General features: G+C 42.8%; 2 protein-coding genes across 4 annotated transcripts; one reads left to right on the plus strand and one right to left on the minus strand.

Annotated features, from left to right (window-relative positions):
• Window positions 1–366: 366 nt before the first annotated feature.
• On the minus strand, window positions 367–13735 carry LOC120041440 (kynurenine formamidase). 3 transcript variants are annotated; one of them, XM_038986396.1, is made up of 12 exons: window positions 12306–12542; window positions 11863–12023; window positions 11067–11157; window positions 10627–10731; window positions 6831–6879; window positions 6603–6688; window positions 6276–6348; window positions 5957–6054; window positions 5681–5759; window positions 3004–3139; window positions 2590–2697; window positions 367–2205 (listed from the first exon to the last, which is right to left on the minus strand). In XM_038986396.1, the coding sequence occupies exons 1-12, from the start codon at window positions 12325–12327 to the stop codon at window positions 2176–2178; spliced, it is 1038 nt and encodes a 345-aa protein (XP_038842324.1). In that variant the 5' UTR covers window positions 12328–12542; the 3' UTR covers window positions 367–2175. The 3 variants fall into 3 exon arrangements, with proteins under 3 accessions (XP_038842324.1, XP_038842325.1, XP_038842326.1); XM_038986397.1 differs by lacking the exons at window positions 11863–12023; window positions 12306–12542 and adding an exon at window positions 13644–13735; XM_038986398.1 differs by lacking the exon at window positions 11863–12023 and having other exon boundaries at window positions 12306–12540.
• On the plus strand, window positions 12665–16152 carry LOC120041441 (thymidine kinase, cytosolic-like). The gene is made up of 7 exons (XM_038986399.1): window positions 12665–12830; window positions 12994–13025; window positions 13428–13541; window positions 14058–14151; window positions 14602–14691; window positions 14930–15049; window positions 15473–16152. Exons 1-7 carry the CDS (start codon window positions 12765–12767, stop codon window positions 15656–15658), a joined length of 702 nt encoding a protein of 233 aa, XP_038842327.1. The 5' UTR covers window positions 12665–12764; the 3' UTR covers window positions 15659–16152.
• Window positions 16153–18329: the final 2177 nt, after the last annotated feature.

The following is an 18329-nucleotide window of genomic DNA, read 5'->3' on the forward strand; positions in this document are numbered from 1 at the left end:
TGACCTTCTCGGGTAACCTGTACAGTCCATATAAGTGGGTACAGTACAGTTCAGACTGAGATAAATAATATTTTCCTAAAAACTCCGAACGAAACGAATAGAACTGCTGCTGTGGTAGAATTAAAACAACGTTCTAGAACAACGCGTTGTTTCTAGAGCGCGATTTTCTCTGATGAATCGGTGTCAGAAGGCTGGTCGAACACAATATCCCTTATGTTCCCCAAAAACAATGATCCTATTTATAACGTTTCATATGATGGTTATGAAAAGCCTAGACTCCTTCCCTTGTAACCACAGTTTCCCCTGACAGTCCCGTCTCTGAAACTCACCCTTATTTTCTCAAAAAGAAAGCTTTAAAAGAATTGGCACACTTCTATGACATACACATTTATTGTGATATTTTACATAATTCTCCCACCAACATTATTACTAGTCATGTCATGTAAACAATAATGTAAACAAGCATTTAGGCTAATAGACAAAGAAGCATAATGACCCACATAAAACAATTATTACATTTTAGTGTGCAAATCTAGATTGACAATTTCATATTAGGGTAGAATAATAAACAAAATACAGTATTCCTTAGTTCTAGATTGTGAGAGACAAGTTCAAGTGTCAAAAGGTTATTTTGGGGTAAATGTTACAATTAATTCCCTGTGTAACACACATCTGACAATTATATAGGTAAACATTGACATATGTCCAAAATGGCAACCTTTTCCCTAATATAGTGCACTACTTTTCACCATTCGAGACGTACCCTCTTGAATGCCAACATTCACCTTTCGTCATACTGATTTCAATTCATGTCATGTACTTAATCTTAACACGAGAAGTCCAGACCCTGTTCATGTCCTTTAGAAAATAACCAGGGTTTGAATTACAGGGGGGGGGGGGGGTAGGCCAGACTGAACACCCTCGTCGTTCATGCACCCCCAAGAGCCAATGTATAATTTGAACCCTGGTTCTAATGACAGGTGAATAAAGTTATAATAACAGGTGAACAACATAGTGGGGAAAGATTCCCAGTCAATATGGTTCAGAGAACCCTGGTTCTAATGACAGGGGAATAAAGTAGTGGGGAAAGATTCCCAGTCAATATAGTTCAGAGAACAGGCCTCCTTATTCAAGTCAACGACGCCATAATGGGTGGACTATTTCTATGGTTCAGAGAGGTTTAGAAACAAACACAGGAAGTGATGTAACAATACAAAGAAACAAAAAAGTGCTGCTGTCGCCGCGTTATCAACTACACTGTGCCACTAAAACAAGCAATGAAATCGACTGGCATTGGCAAAATTGCCATGAAGACAATATTAATTTGTGCATAGTGATTGGTTAACTGATTAGCTATCTCACTCGCTCTGGAAACAAGTGTTGCTACTTTATCCTGGCAGGCTATGCTTCAGTCCCAAATGGCACCCTATACCCTACCTAGTGAAATAGACCTGGTTAAAACTAGTGAACTATATAAGGATACAATTTGGGATGCATATTATGTTGTCAAACTTTGGCTGGTCCAGGATCAGTTTGACCATTTCCTTAAAAGATTCCTAAGAGCTGACCCCAAACCAGTTGTTATAGCAGTAACAGAGTGAAGAGGTTACATCCTAAATGGGCACCCTATTCCCTCTATAGTGCACTACATTTAACCAGGGCCCATAGGTACCCATAGGGCTCTCGTCAAAAGTACTGCACTATATAGGGAATAGGGTGCCATTTGGGACAAATCCATAGTGCAGTGTGAGATAGTACTGGGTCAGACGGTGAGATAGGGTGCATCCTAAATGGTGCCATGTTCCCTGTATAGTGCACTACTTTTGACCGGAGCGCTATATATAGGGAATAGGGTGCCATTTGGGATGCAAACTTAGTTTCATCTGGTTGTTACTGTAAGACCGCGTGGGGAGGGGATTTTGGGTTTAAAAAACAAGTTAAGAGGAATCAAAACTGATCCAAGAACTGTAACTAAGGGAATCTTCACCCCGGAGGTTCTGTAACACAAAACATAATACCTCTTACCTAACCACCTTGTTTAGCCAATAGCCATCAGAACAGAGGTGTTTGTGGTTGATATGTAAATGAATGATTGGCCAGTGTCCCTGTATCTCTTCAATGATTGGCCAGTGTCCCTGTATCTCTTCATTGATTGGCCGGTGTCCCTGTATCTCTTTAGCTCTTCCCCATCATCTTTAACAGCAGCTGTACAAGGAGGAGGTAGATAAAGACAAAGGTCACAAAGGTCAAGTGCATCTTAACCTCTGAGACAGACTGATACTCATGATGAGTAATGATCATTAGCTCAAGGTTAGTGACTCCCAAAAAGCACCCCACACTAAGGTCTGGAGGAAATAACACTGTCTAGCTAATACACTTTTTATTTCCCTCAAAGGTTGACTGTAAAAAGATAGGGAGGGAGGAGGTAGGGAGGGGCGAGCGAGAGAAGGAGAAGAAAAAGGAAGGGTTAGATAAGGAGAGAGAAAGAGAAAGGGATGGGGGTACCTACATTTACATTTAAGTCATTTAGCAGACGCTCTTATCCAGAGCGACTTACAAATTGGTGCATTCACCTTATGATATACCTACCTGAGTGAGGTGGTAGTCTCCGTCGACTAGCTGCTCGATGATGTTGAAGTGATCTGTGTTTGGAACGTCCTCCAATGTTACCTTCAGTCCTTCTGTTGACTCCAGAGCCTGCAAGAGGGAAGGAGGAGAGGAGGGAGAGAGGACGGGAAGAGAGGGAGAGCAAAGGAGGGAGAAAAAAAAGGGACAGAAAGATAGTAGTTTTCTAGGCCCTAAAACTCTTCCAAAAATATAAGGGTTCAGCTGTTATAAAGGTGAATTGTTTTGTCACTTTCTGAAATCTTGCAACAAGAACAATCTAGATATATTCTAATGTGTCCCAGACAATGTCTGTTTTTCCATCCATGGAACTCAGACACATTCTATTCATCAGCTCTGATTCTGTGTTCTACTTCTGTGTGTTCAGCCTGTACTGACTTTGTAGTAGTCCTCCGACTGCTTCCGGAACTCTGGCGAGTCGTTCTGCGCCACGGCAACCACGATGTCACAGTCGGAGGAGGAGAGTTTGAGCTGCGGAACCAGCTGACTAGGACTGTTCCTCAGAGCCACCTCTCTGTGAAGAGACAGAGAGAGTGAGACAGAGAAAGAGGGAAAAAAAGAGGCGAGAGAGAGAGGGGAGCTTCTGGTGATGGCTCTGACTGGCACTGACTGCTACTGGACACCCACAGAGCAAACATACAGACTACATCTCTCTCTCTAAATATAGGATTAATTTAACCTTCTTCACTCTCTCACATACACAATGCCAAACACACACAAATAATTTGGCCATTGATAAACACCATTACTCACTGACCTTAGATGACCATTAGTAGATAAGGTAGAGCAGTGGTTCCCAAACTTTTTATAGTCCCGTACCCCTTCAAACATTCAACCTCCAGCTGTACCCCCTCTAGCACCAGGGTCAGCGCACTCTCAAATGTTGTTTTTTGCCATCATTGTAAGCCTCCACACACACACTATACGATACATTTATTAAACATAAGAGTGAGTCTGAGTTTGTCACAACCCGGCTCGTGGGAAATGACAAAGAGCTCTTATAGGACCAGGGCACAAATAATTATAATCAATCATTTTGCTCTTTATTTAAACATTTTACATATAAAACCTTATTTGTTCATCAAAAATTGTGAATAACTCACCACAGGTTAATGAGAAGGGTGTGCTTGAAAGGATGCACATACCTCTGCAATGATGGGTTGTATTGGAAAGTCTCAGTCTTATATCATTTACCACACAGTCTGTGCCTGTATTTAGTTTTCATGCTAGTGAGGGCCGAGAATCCACTCTCACATAGGTACGTGGTTGCAAAGGGCATCAGTGTCTTAACAGCGTGATTTGCTAAGGCTAGAAACTCTGCGCGCAGCCCTATCCAGAAATCTGGCAGTGGATTCTGATTAAATTCAATTTTCACAGAACCGCTTGTTGCAATTTCAATGAGGCTCTCTTGTTCAGATATCAGTAAGTGGACTGGAGGCAGGGGATGAAAGGGATAACGAATCCTGTTGTTTGTGTCATCCGTTTCGGGAAAGTACCTGCGTAATTGTGCACCCAACTCACTCAGGTGCTTCGCTATATCACATTTGACATTGTCCAAGCTTCAGTTCAATTGCACACAAAAAAATCATACATTGATGGAAAGACCTGTGTGTTGTCCTTGTTAATGCAGACAGAGAACAGCTACAACTTCTTAATCATAGCCTCAATTTTGTCCCACACATTGAATATAGTTGCAGAGCGTCGCTGTAATCCTAGATTCAGATCATTCAGGCGAGAAAAAACATCACCCAGATAGGCCAGTCATGTGAGAAACTCTTAATCATGCAAGCGGTCAGACAAGTGAAAATGATAGTCAGTAAAGAAAACTTTAAGCTCCTCTCTCAATTTAAAAAAAACATGTCAATACTTTGCCCCTTGATAACCAGCGCACTTCTGTATGTTGTAAAAGCTTTACATGGTCACTGCCCATATCATTGCATAATACAGAAAATACATGAGAGTTCAGGGGCCTTGCTTTAACAAAGTTAACCATTTTCACTGTAGTGTCCAAAACGTATTTCAAGCTGTCAGGCATTCCCTTGGCAGCAAGAGCCTCTCGGTGGATGCTGCAGTGTACCCAAGTGGCGTCGGGAGAAACTGCATGCATGCGTGTTACCACTCCACTATGTCTCCCTGTCATGGCTTTTGCGCCATCAGTACAGATACCAACATCTTGACCACCAAAGTCCATTTGATGTCACAAAGCTGTCCAGTACTTGAAAAATATCCTCACATGTTGTCCTGGTTTCCAGAAGAGGATGTCGTCCTTAATTGTCCCCCCATAAACGTAACAGACATAAACCAGAAGATGTGCCATGCCCTGTTGACTCATCCAGTTGTAACGCATATGATTCACTGGCTTGTATGCAAAGCAGTAATTGTTTCAAAACATCTCCTGCCATGTCACTGATGCGTTGTGTATAGTTTTTGGGCCTTTTCCCCCTGCATTGTCCCAGCCATATCCGCAGCGCAGGAAGAATTAAGTCCTCCACAATAGTATGGGGCTTGCCTGTCCTAGCCAATCGGTAGCTCACCATATAAGACGCTTCTAGCCCCTTCTTATAAATGGTATCTGTTGCTTTTATACATGTCTTACTACTCGAAAGTCATCTTTATTCTCGCTCAAAAAACTCCTGAAGCTTATTTTTCAAATTGTCATGTTTCGTTTCTAAATGAGTGAAGGTTTCCCGCGAGAGAGAAACGGTTAATGTGATTGGATGTTAATTATTTGACTAGGTTACCTGTATTTGACATTGTGTTGTTATTTTGCTGAACACTAGATGTTTAAATTTTATTTTTGGCAGTGAAACAAGGCTACTCAGGCGAGAGAAAAAAAACTCTCCCAAATGTATAGCCCCTTTGGAAAATATTACTGTACAATTTGAAAATGTGAGAAAAAATAAATTAAATTATATATATTTTTTTATGTGAATCACATTTTTATTTGGTGTACCCCCGACAGCATTGCGCGTACCCCAGTTTGGGAATACCTGAGGTAGAGCATTCAGTGGTGCATCTTCAGGGGTGGATGGGTGTGGGGGTGTGTGGTACGTACTCTGTCATCTTCAGAGGCTCGTTGACATAGGTGGACAGGATGGGCAGGAGGTCATATATACCACTGACCAGGAACGCACCTGAGAGAGAGAAGAGAGCGAGAAGAGAGCGAGAGAGCGAGAGAGAGAGAGACAATGTATGGGTAAGGAGATAGGAGGGAGAGAAGATTGTCAATCATTCAAAATAAAAAAGCAGGTCTTTCTGTGATTATGGAGAAAGATTACTGAGCTCACGTCTCTGCTGACAACCCGCTATCTCCTGACCTCTAACCTCTCACCTTTGATCTGAGGGGTCACACTGTACTGAGACCAGTCTGTAGAGAGGATCATAGCAGCCAGGTGGGCCCCCGCAGAGTGGCCACACAGGTACAGACCACTAGAGAGAGAGAGAGAGAGAGAGAATTGCCAGTCAGAAACCAACCCCTAGCCTAGACATTCATATCATCAAATCATGACATATTTGTTACTATCCTTTAGTCAGATAGTAAAGATTATATTCAGCCACTCTTGGAAGTTGATTTAAAACGTGCTTCTATATCATTAAAACTGCCTTTAGTAAGTACAGATCTGAGATTGAGACTGATGAAGAGGGCGCACCTAATGTGTGAATACTGTTGAATGACGGACACCACACTCCTCCGCACCTGAGACACCATCACGTCCATGTTCCCTGGATGGGAAACAGGGGGAAGAGGAGGAAAGTAAGAAAAAAATAGGAATAAACGAGGGACAGATGGAGTGCACAACTTTAGACCAGGGCCCATAGGGCTGAAGCTGCTCTCGACCAACAGGCTGCTGTGCTCTGAAGACCCCAGCTGCAGTCTACAGAAGTAGTACGCTATAGATAAACAGGGAGACATTTGGGACGCATTCATGTCTCCTATGTTGCTATGACATCACAAACCAGGGACACACCAACGGTACCTTTGGGAGCGATGTCGTAACCCACGGCGACCACCACGACGCCCTTATGGACCAATGGGACGGCCATAAACCCGGACTCCTCCTTACTAGGAAGAAGAAACACAGGCCATTTCTCAAATGGATTTGCTCAACTCCTGCGTCCGCTCTCTCGCCTCCTTTTGAAAAAGAGAGAGAGAGAGAGAGAGAGAGAGAAGAGAGAGGAGAGAGGAGATAGAGATAGATAGATACCTAAGGAACTGCCAGTAGCCTCCATGGAGGTAGATCACCAGTGGGACATCTATAAGAAGAAACAAAACATTGGTTATGGGCAATTACACAGTAACAGAATGATGCGGACACTCAAGATTTCTTTACTTTAAAATGTATGTCAAACAAAAAACTAAGTTAAACAGCCCCATACAACACAATAACTACTTTTAACCATTTCCACTGAAAATTGACCAAAAAAACGAATGTACTTGAAGAACAGTGCATATGCTAAGTTTGGTAACAGAATGACGATTTGTGCCATTTTTTCCGTCATTCCACACACCTTCACCCCCTCCCCCACAAACACCCACTTAGAACATCCATGGCCAGATGCATATGAGCTGTCTAACCCAGGGCACTGCCTGTGTCTGTGTGCAGTTTCTACTGTGGAAATGCCTTGTTTCTCCAGTTCCATGTTGCCTCCACACCTGTGTGTCATGTAATGTGTTGTGAAAGCTGGGTTTTCCCCTTGATAAGGGCATACCATATTCCCTTTAAGTCATTAGAAATCTGTAACAGCTGTGAGTAATGTGCTGCTGCCATACTGCACTACAGTACTACACAACAGTAGTAATGTACACTACAGTACTACACTACTGAACTACAGTACTGCACTATTACACAACAGTAGTAATGTACACTACAGTACTACACTACAGAACTACAGTACTACACTACTGAACTACTGTATTACACCACAGTACACTATAGTACTACACTATAACACTACATTACCCCACTACAGTACAATACCACTGTACAACACCACAGTACAACACTACATTACAACACCACAGTACTACACTACATTACTACACTACATTACTACACTACTCCACTACAGTACAACACCACATTACTCCACTACAGTACTCCACTACAGTACTCCACTACAGTACTCCACCACAGTACAACACCACAGTACAACACTACATTACAACACCACAGTACTACACTACTTTACTACACTACATTACTACATTACTCCACTACAGTACAAAACTACATTACAACACCACAGTACAACACTACATTACTACACTACAGTACAACACTACAGTACAACACCACATTACTCCACTACTCCACTACAGTACTCCACTACAGTACTCCACTACAGTACTCCACTACAGTACAACACTACAGTACAACACTACAGTACTCCACTACAGTACAACACTACAGTACAACACTACAGTACAACACTACAGTACAACACCACAGTACTCCACTACAGTACTACACTACAGTACAACACTACAACACTACAGTACTCCACTACAGTACAACACTACAGTACAACACTACAGTACTCCACTACAGTACAACACTACAGTACTCCACTACAACACTACAGTACAACACTACAGTACAACACTACAGTACAACACTACAGTACTCCACTACAGTACTCCACTACAGTACTCCACTACAGTACTCCACTACAGTACTCCACCACAGTACAACACCACAGTACAACACTACATTACTCCACTACATTACTCCACTACATTACAACACCACAGTACAACACCACAGTACAACACCACAGTACTCCAGTACAACACTACACTACAGTACTCCAGTACAACACTACATTACTACACTACAGTACTCCACTACAGTACTACATTACTACACTACTCCACTACAGTACAACACTACATTACTACACTACATTACTACACTACAGTACTCCACTACAGTACAACACCACAGTACAACACTACATTACTACACTACAGTACAACACTACATTACAACACCACAGTACAACACTACATTACTACACTACAGTACTCCACTACAGTACAACACTACATTACTACACTACATTACTACACTACAGTACAACACCACAGTACAACACTACATTACTACACTACTACACAACAGTACAACACCACAGTACAACACCACAGTACTACATTACTACACTACATTACTACACTACTACACAACAGTATAACCCCTTTGGTCTCAACAACATACTGTAGCTGCAGTACACTAGTGTTAGATCAGGAGATTGAATCTGGAGAGAGTTTTGGTTTATGCTTCCTTTTAACACTATTGTGATGTAATGTCTTAAATAATCAGTGACGGAAAATAACTCAGTTTTCATGTTTTCAGTGAAACCCTTCTGTTATTTCATTTCACCACGAGATAAAGAATGAAGGTGTGTGTCTCAGTAGCTGGGGTCAGAGGGATGATACCTGAAGGCTGTCTGTTGTGATGCCTGAGGGCTGTCTGTGGAGATGCCTGAGGGCTGTCTGTGGAGATGCCTGAGGGCTGTCTGTGGAGATGCCTGAGGGCTGTCTGTTGTGATGCCTGAGGGCTGTCTGTTGTGATGCCTGAGGGCTGTCTGTTGTGATGCCTGAGGAGTATTTCTGTCTGTGGAGATGCCGGAGGGCTGTCTGTGGTGATGCCTGAGGGCTGTCTGTGGAGATGCCTGAGGGCTGTCTGTGGAGATGCCTGAGGGCTGTCTGTGGAGATGCCTGAGGGCTGTCTGTGGAGATGCCTGAGGGCTGTCTGTGGAGATGCCTGAGGGCTGTCTGTGGAGATGCCTGAGGGCTGTCTGTGGAGATGCCTGAGGGCTGTCTGTGGAGATGCCTGAGGGCTGTCTGTGGAGATGCCTGAGGGCTGTCTGTGGAGATGCCTGAGGGCTGTCTGTGGAGATGCCTGAGGAGTATTTCTGTCTGTGGAGATGCCGGAGGGCTGTCTGTGGTGATGCCTGAGGGCTGTCTGTGGTGATGCCTGAGGGCTGTCTGTGGTGATGCCTGAGGGCTGTCTGTGGTGATGCCTGAGGGCTGTCTGTGGTGATGCCTGAGGGCTGTCTGTGGTGATGCCTGAGGGCTGTCTGTGGTGATGCCTGAGGGCTGTCTGTGGTGATGCCTGAGGGCTGTCTGTGGTGATGCCTGAGGGCTGTCTGTGGTGATGCCTGAGGGCTGTCTGTGGTGATGCCTGAGGGCTGTCTGTGGTGATGCCTGAGGGCTGTCTGTGGTGATGCCTGAGGGCTGTCTGTGGAGATGCCTGAGGGCTGTCTGTGGAGATGCCTGAGGGCTGTCTGTGGAGATGCCTGAGGGCTGTCTGTGGAGATGCCTGAGGAGTATTTCTGTCTGTGGAGATGCCGGAGGGCTGTCTGTGGTGATGCCTGAGGGCTGTCTGTGGTGATGCCTGAGGGCTGTCTGTGGTGATGCCTGAGGGCTGTCTGTGGTGATGCCTGAGGGCTGTCTGTGGTGATGCCTGAGGGCTGTCTGTGGTGATGCCTGAGGGCTGTCTGTGGTGATGCCTGAGGGCTGTCTGTGGTGATGCCTGAGGGCTGTCTGTGGTGATGCCTGAGGGCTGTCTGTGGTGATGCCTGAGGGCTGTCTGTGGTGATGCCTGAGGGCTGTCTGTGGTGATGCCTGAGGGCTGTCTGTGGTGATGCCTGAGGGCTGTCTGTGGAGATGCCTGAGGGCTGTCTGTTGTGATGCCTGAGGAGTATTTCTGTCTGTAATAAAGCCCTATTGTGGAGGAAAACTCATTCTGATTTCCAGGGCCACCCATGGCTGCGACCCTGCCCATTCATGTGAAATCCATAGATTAGGGCCTAATGAATTTATTTCAATTGACTGATTTCCTTATATTAACTGTAACTCAGCAAAATCTTTGAAATTGTTGCATGTTGCATTTATATGTGTGTCACTTGATTATCCTGTTATTCTATCATCAGCTTCTAGTTGAAGAGAATATCAGGGAGGGTGTGTTGTTGACAAACAGGCTATACCACACACACCTAGAGAAGTGGTGGTGGGAACATAGACGTCTAGTTTCTCCCCCTCTCCTTCTCCATAGGGAACGTTGAGGAGGGTCTGGGCCAGGCCACGGGCACGCTCCGTACCTGCACACGCACCAACAACATGCACACGGAGAAATATACAGAGACACACCCCTTTGTTTACTTTGCAAAAATATATTTTGACTAAACTGTAGTGTAACCTACGGATACAGAATTACGTGTTAAACATACGGGGCACAACAACAATATAAGTCAAACCAACGACATACAGTTGGTTACTTTCCAATCATTCATTTCATTATTCGGACTGCGGGCACCACCCATATGTCACGGCTAGTCTAAAGATCCCTATAGCAATCAGTTGGCTATTGCTCTTCCCTGAACCCACACTAGTCAATAATCAACTTTATCGGCTAGTTAATCAAACATCGACAGACCTTCTTTGAGCGCCGTCACGTGGGATTTGATAACGTCGTCTGCCGACATTCTGTGCGACCACTGGCTGGGCGAAAACTGCCTCTCTAGCTCCTGTCAAAGCAACCACACAGAAGTGTGTTGTGAATCGGGGCGGCCACACGTACCAGCCGGTTGGAGTCGGAACATTAGCTCATAAAGATCAGGCAGACAGCGAGGGCGCAGTCCAACAGCGCCCTCAGTCGGTAGACATTCGGAACTTTTTATTAATATCAGAAGTCAACATACAGGTTTTTGTTTATACTTTTGTTGTTTCAACAGTGAACTAAAGTATTTATAATCGATATTTAGATATGAGAAACGGTGCTTTATTTTATAGTAATAATGGCAAATGGATAGGCAAAGTTTAGAAATTAAGAGTAGGTTATGAAATAGAGGAACTAGGCTACTTGCAGACATTATTATATATTTCGAACAGTTGTTAAAATACTTTGTTATATAAAGGTTCAATTTTAAAAATGTAATAACACCAGGTTCATATGTTAATATAGCATGTTGATTTGTTATTACGCATGCCTGCCTCCTGGGGAATAGGAGAGCGCGTACTTACGAGACACGCACATATTTGTGCTCTACAAATGTTGTGTATTTTCTTTTGGATGCAGGAGAGAACTATTAAAACAACCTGATATCCGAGGTCCACGTCTTTAGTCTCAATCACACACAACGCAGAGCTACAGCTGCACCGGGTACATATTTACAGTACAATGTCTACTGTATGAACAGACACAAAACGTACATCATCTTAACATCACTTACATCCTTCCAACGTGACATTGTTGCTCTTGAATGTAACAACAGCAGATAGACTCCGATAGGCACAACACAGAGAACCTTTGGAATTGGACAAAAGATAAGCAGGAGAAAAAACGACCATCGAGGACAGTGGGTCCAACGGGTCTGCGGGACGAGTGTTGTTTCTGTATGTTAGGTTGGATAAGGGAATAATGACAGACACCAATGTCAAGTTCAACAGCCTTGTTAAGCATTGTACAAATCCCTACACGTGGAGTCTGGGGAACAGTCCAGCTAGTCGATTACCTATCAACTAGACTCCGTAACATCATCCTTTTCAATAGAAAGTGCAAACATAACGGCATAACATTGAGTTCTTAACAGTCATAACAATTGAAAAGCATGACATTTTCTTTTTACTTTAGCCCGCCAAATGTAACAGTGTATTAGTACACGGTGTACTGTACCTTGTGCTGGAGAACATGACATCCTGTGTTGGGTGGAGTAAAAAGGGTTTCACTAACTAAACTGACAATACATGCAACACCGTAAAACAGAACGCACTCTTTGCTAGCCTAGGCCTACTACAGTAGTGCCTTCAGAGTATTATCATGAATTGTCTAGATACATGTTAAATACTATGGAGCTCCGTACAATTACAAATGAGTTATGTCCAAGCTAAATGAAAGTACAACTTTGTAATGAGTATAATTAACAAAGTCTCCCGCCAGAAGAACGAACATTTGACCTACTGACGCGTTTGTCACGTGATTATTCTGTGAGCTGATTGGTTCGTTCAGTGACCCTGATCAAGCATTTACAGAAACCGTCGCGGCGGGATATTCGTAGTCTTTTCAGCCTCTCCGAAGAGTGCAGAATTATTTTTCATAATTATTAGGAATATTGTGAAACATAAGGTTAACTTAATGGAGTGTTTGAATGTTCCAAGAATCCTGCCAAATTCCCCACGGATAGCAATAGGACAGATCCAGGTACGTTTACAAATTATTTTGAGACAAATGCGTTACCCTAAACCTTTTTATAATCCTCTTAAAACCAAACAAATAACTCAATCATATGCAATGCACTGACTGTACGTTTATATGTCTATGTCGATCGTACACATCAAACTCATTGTCTCTCATTTGTTTGCAGGTCATCTTTGGCCCAATGTTCTCTGGCAAAAGGTTTCAGTTGGCTAATTCTTCATAATCAGCTGTTTATTTGTTAACGACAACCGCTAAGATTTTGTACCAACACCGTCAGTGAACCACCGTAACTTGATGGCACGACAATAACAGCTCGTTAGAATTGTAGCCCGCCAAATGTAACAGTGCATTAGTACACGGTGTACTGTAATCAGCATCTCAAGCACTAGCTCGTAACAAGCTACTGTAGTGTGTACTTTACATAGTATTACAAATTAGAACATATTAGTAATTGAATAGGATCTTTAACTTTGCATTTATCCTATAAACTGTAACCATCTACTCCACGGCAGTGTTTGAGAGAGCGCTTCATAGCTGTATTACTAGTTTGTGATACATTTTTTTTCTATAACTGACTGAAATCTATTTTCTTATTAACAGCACTGAGTTGATCAGGCGAGTGCGTCGTTTCCAGATCGCTCAGTACAACTGTTTGGTGGTCAAATATGCCAAAGATACACGCTACTCCGAGAAGGGCATGGCCACGCATGACAAGTAAGAACACTCTGGTTTATGTCAAATACATTATCTCCTGATTTGTATAGATAACATTACATTTAACCGCACCCCCATGAACTAATTATTACCCTGATTCACCTGATTCTCATTGTTGCCACCCAGGACAACAGTTGTTTCCCTCTGCTTTTGCGAGTTTGAATAGTAGAATACACAAGGTGCCATTTTGAAATGTGGCGGTGCATAAGCAGTTTCTCTTGTTGCGTCACTCACTGACAGACAGTCAAATAGCCCATGTCAGCTAACATTTTTTAGATTGCTAAATTGGTTTAGGGGCCAGCTATTTAAACTTGTTATCATGGTCGAATTACCAGCCGGGGCGATTGATTTTGTTAGTCAGTCTCACTCAGATATATTAAAAACTTTCAACATTTCTCTCCGCCCCATGGCAAAATGTACAGAATTGCAGCATCACTAATGTATTTAGTAGGATGGTCTCTTTATATGTATGTATGTATTTATTTATTTATTTATTTATTTCTACACAAACACCAGAAACACAATGGAAGCTGTACCAGCCAACTGCCTGAGTGACGTGCGTTCTCTAGCTCTGCAGGCTTGCGTCATCGGAATCGACGAAGGACAGTTTGTAAGTATAGTACATTAGTCTGTTACCCTCTCACTGTGTCCAACAGAGTGATCCTCTTTGTTCCTCAATAGATCATTACCTGTATGTCCTCTACAGCTGAATAACCTGCCATTGATATTCATCTGTTAAGCACATGGAGTCATCAGCACCATATTCCTTAGTGTTATTATGACCTAGGCCCACCTTTTTTCTAACGTCTCCCCCAGACGTTCCACGTATTTAAACTATTCCAGAGCGAGCACACCTGATTCAACTGGTCAACTAACCATCAAGCCCGTGACTAGTTGAATCACGTGATCTAGTTCAGGGCTACAACAGAATGGTGAAACATCTTTGAGGAGATCACTGACCTATGCTACATTACCAATGATAACCAACCATGTCCTAACTGTTATACCCGTATGCTTATGAATCCATGCCACATTCTTCTTGTTTTTGTGTGTTTGTCAGTTCCCAGACACAGTGGAGTTCTGTGAGGAGATGGCCAACATGGGGAAGACTATAATCGTAGCGGCCCTGGATGGAACCTTCCAGAGAAAGGTAGGCATGGATGATGAGTTATCCAAGGTTTGCTGCCTGCCTCCTGGTTGTCTAGCATCGTAATCGTGTCGTCATCAGTAACAGTTGTCTCAGGTAATAGAATATTTGACATGTAGAGTTTGTCAGTTTAATTTGAATGATTAACTGCGTATGAATGCTGTCTGTGTGTCTGTACAGACAGTACACTAGCCAGAGAAATGTACTATCTGACCGAACTCTCTGTCCTGTCTGTCTGCAGCCCTTTGGAAACATTCTGAACCTGGTTCCCCTGGCTGAGAGCGTTGTGAAGCTGAACGCTGTCTGTATGCAGTGTTACAAGGAGGCAGCATACACCAAGAGACTGGGGGCAGAGAAAGAGGTGAGGGAGAGGGAGCATGATTTATATTAGAGCTGAGGAGGGATCATACAGTAGAAACATCACATGCCTTCCCGACTCAAAGGTTGTATTCCCTTGAACTTCTGGGAGTGAAATGAGACTGGTGGTTCTTTGTCGTCACAACCAATCTCTCTTGACATTCACTGTCCTGGTCTACCTGCTTCTCTCCCTTTCTGAAATCCCCTCTTGATCTCTCTATCATCCCTGTTTTATTAGTCAACCAGTTAGGAATGAAAAGTCCCTGCAGGAATCACAATTATCACTGTGTCCCATTTCACCATTTATTACCCATCCGATCCTTTCGCATCTGCCCTAAGGAGTAAGGGTTAGGAGGTTGATTTTAGGACTGTGCCTGTATTTGGACATGACCTCACTTCCTGTTTCTTGTCTGTGCCCCGCCCCCAGGTGGAGGTGATTGGTGGAGCCGATATGTACCATGCGCGGTGCAGGAAGTGTTACGGTGGCCTGATGGATGTGGTGAAGGAGAATAGCGCCCCCCACAGGGACGAGACGCCACCGCATGTGATGACAGGGAAACTGCTTGACAACACTACATCGCCACGGAAACTCTTCGCCACCCTGCAAGTCTGATCATTACCAGTAGACTATTCTTAAAGGATAGTTCACTCACATGACTTTAAAGGGGAAGTTGACGAATTGGAACTTTTGAATGAGATGGTGAACAATCCCTTTAAATTTTAGGTTTGGTAATTTGACTGGAGATGAGTTAAAAGGGATAGTTGTTGACTTCATTTTCTAATTGGAGTAATGAACCATCCCTTTAAGTTTTGCACTTGGAATGAGTGGGGACAATAAATGAAGCTCCATAAACCCACTGAACGGTATGGTATCTGTGTAATAACTGTCATTTTATAGGGCTTCATATACTTTGATGTAAATATTTCTAAAACATTGACCAAATTAGTACATATCATGTTTTTTAAGACTTTGATACACCTGCTAAAACATACATACTGCCATGCAATGAGTCTAGTGTACACAACTTAATATTCAACTGTTACTTTTTGTAGTTCTGGTCTGATTTGCCTCCTATAATACAAATAAATATATTTTTTAAATGTTCATTTATGGTTTGTGTTAAGTCATTTTCCGGATTTTGCAAAATGTTAAGTCGAACCCATAACTGTCAGTGTTCAAGGTCATTTTTTGTTGTTGCTGAGTTGTGCCACTACATCATGCTAATTGCACGCTCCCTCAACCTTAGACATCTGGCATTGTGTTGTGACAACTGCACCTTTTTGTGGCCTTTTATTATCCCCAGCACAAGGTGTGTAATGTTGAATCAGCTTCTTGATATGCCACACCTGTCAGGTGGATGGATTATCTTGGCAATGGAGAAATGCTCACTAATAGGGATATAAACACATTTGTGCACAACATTTGAGAGAAGCTTTTTGTGCGTATAGGAACAATTCGGTATTTCTCGAGCACATGAAACATGCACCCAACACTTATCATTATAGTTGCCAATCACCCGAGTAACTGAGTGAAAGAAATGGCGTTGGATTGCAATCCAATGTACTAGCCTTGACTGAAATAACCTGTTTAGGTCTTGGCAGTTGGCACATTGTTGTACAGTATAACTAGCTGCCAATTAAGATTCTTTTTATGGTAACACAGAAATCCCCAACGCAGTACTGTAGTATGGTTACATTAGTCACTTCAATCTGGACTTGTAAACATCATTTGACTGGTTAAAAAAAATACAACCAAATATTGGATTTAAGGCAGACTTTATTCTGCCCCACGCAGACACACATGTCATTTAGACAGAACAGAATTAGAACCTTGTGACATCACAAACATGGCAGCTGTTGAAAGGCACTTCCTAATTATTATACAACAATGGATTCAATAGAACACAACTGAACTAACAGGTTTCTGGTGCTATTGTTTTTTGTGTGTTATAGGGAAGTGTGACACAATTTGCAAATTACCTTCATAAATGTAAAATAAGTGAGAAATAAACTCATCTACACTTTCATTTAGATCTGTGGTGATCAAGAGGTAAATCAAAATCATATACATCATTGGTTATCTAACACGATAACACAATGGACAAAAAGTGAAATATACACATCATCCCTACAACTACAGAAAACAAAATGCAATCAATTAACTCAGTCCCAATACTAAACTACAAATCACATACTTACAGAACTCTTGGCTATCAATCATAGATACAAAGGTTGCTAACTGGTGAGGTTTCATTTGAACAGTAAGGCTGCATTTACACAGGCAGCCAAATTCTGATCTTTTGCCCAATTATGGGCAAAAGATCTGATCTCACTGGTCAAAAGATCAGAATTGGGCTGCCTGTGTAGACGCCGCCCCACTAGGCCAAGCTGGACATCTAGGGGGTATGTTCAGGATTGCAAACAACAAATTGCAACATCACACATCTCCTGACATGTATGAACACAAGGCAACAGTTTGATAATTCTGAATATGCCCTTCAGTTTCTGCTCAAGTGCGTGTCATCGTGGCTTCAAATGATTGTGTTCAAGGTTTTATAATGTAAATATATGGACAGTTTGAGGAGGTTGATTGGGCAAATAGAGTGTATATACACACCACCGCGTTTGAGCCTTCTGTAGGAAGGACACTTCACACAGGCACTAGTGGGAAAGTTGAAACGGTTGGTGACACTATCAGTGGAGGCTGTTGAGGGGAGGACGGCTCATAATAACGTCTGGAATGGTATCAAACATAAGACAACCACGTGTCTGATACCATTCCATTCACTCCATTCCAGCCATTATTATGAGCCGTCCTCCCCTCAGCAGCCTCCACTGTCCTGTATACATATAGAGGGAGCGTTTCTACCCTCCCAAAATGTTTCCACTACTAGCCTTGCAAAGTAGCATCACTCATATTTAATAAATACACCACTGTGTCCCAAATGGCACCCTAATCCCTATGTAGTGCACAACGTTAGACTAGGGCCCGTACAGTGTAGTGCTCTATATAGGGAATAGGGTGCCATTTTGGACACAGTCAGTGAGGTCTTCCCTTTGGCCAAGTGGACTCCTATGATGTGTTTATATACAACTTATCTATGTGTGTGTCTATATTTACCTACACACATCTATATGTGAATATGTACATCTATGCTTGTCTATGGTGGACTCAAGGTCACCATGGTGTCAACATTACATACAGTACGTCTAAGGCACCGTCAACAAAGTATACCAGGGTTCTTGTTAAGGAGAAGTGCATAACATGTCCATAGAAGCCATTC

This window comes from Salvelinus namaycush, unplaced genomic scaffold, assembly GCF_016432855.1.
Source record: "Salvelinus namaycush isolate Seneca unplaced genomic scaffold, SaNama_1.0 Scaffold467, whole genome shotgun sequence".
NCBI lineage: Eukaryota > Metazoa > Chordata > Actinopteri > Salmoniformes > Salmonidae > Salvelinus > Salvelinus namaycush.

Excerpts from the sequence above, each read along its gene's own strand:
- LOC120041440 (XM_038986396.1), bottom strand. The coding sequence starts at position 12,327 with ATGTCATGTTCTCCAGCACAAG. Across the intron at positions 10,732-11,066 it reads CGTGACGGCGCTCAAAGAAG|GTACGGAGCGTGCCCGTGGC; the intron begins GTCTGTCGATGT and ends GTGCGTGTGCAG. Across the intron at positions 6,055-6,275 it reads CAACAGTATTCACACATTAG|TGGTCTGTACCTGTGTGGCC; the intron begins GTGCGCCCTCTT and ends CTCTCTCTCTAG.
- LOC120041441 (XM_038986399.1), top strand. The coding sequence starts at position 12,765 with ATGGAGTGTTTGAATGTTCCAAGAATCCTGCCAAATTCCCCACGGATA. Across the intron at positions 14,692-14,929 it reads ATGGAACCTTCCAGAGAAAG|CCCTTTGGAAACATTCTGAA; the intron begins GTAGGCATGGAT and ends GTCTGTCTGCAG. Across the intron at positions 15,050-15,472 it reads GACTGGGGGCAGAGAAAGAG|GTGGAGGTGATTGGTGGAGC; the intron begins GTGAGGGAGAGG and ends CCCCGCCCCCAG.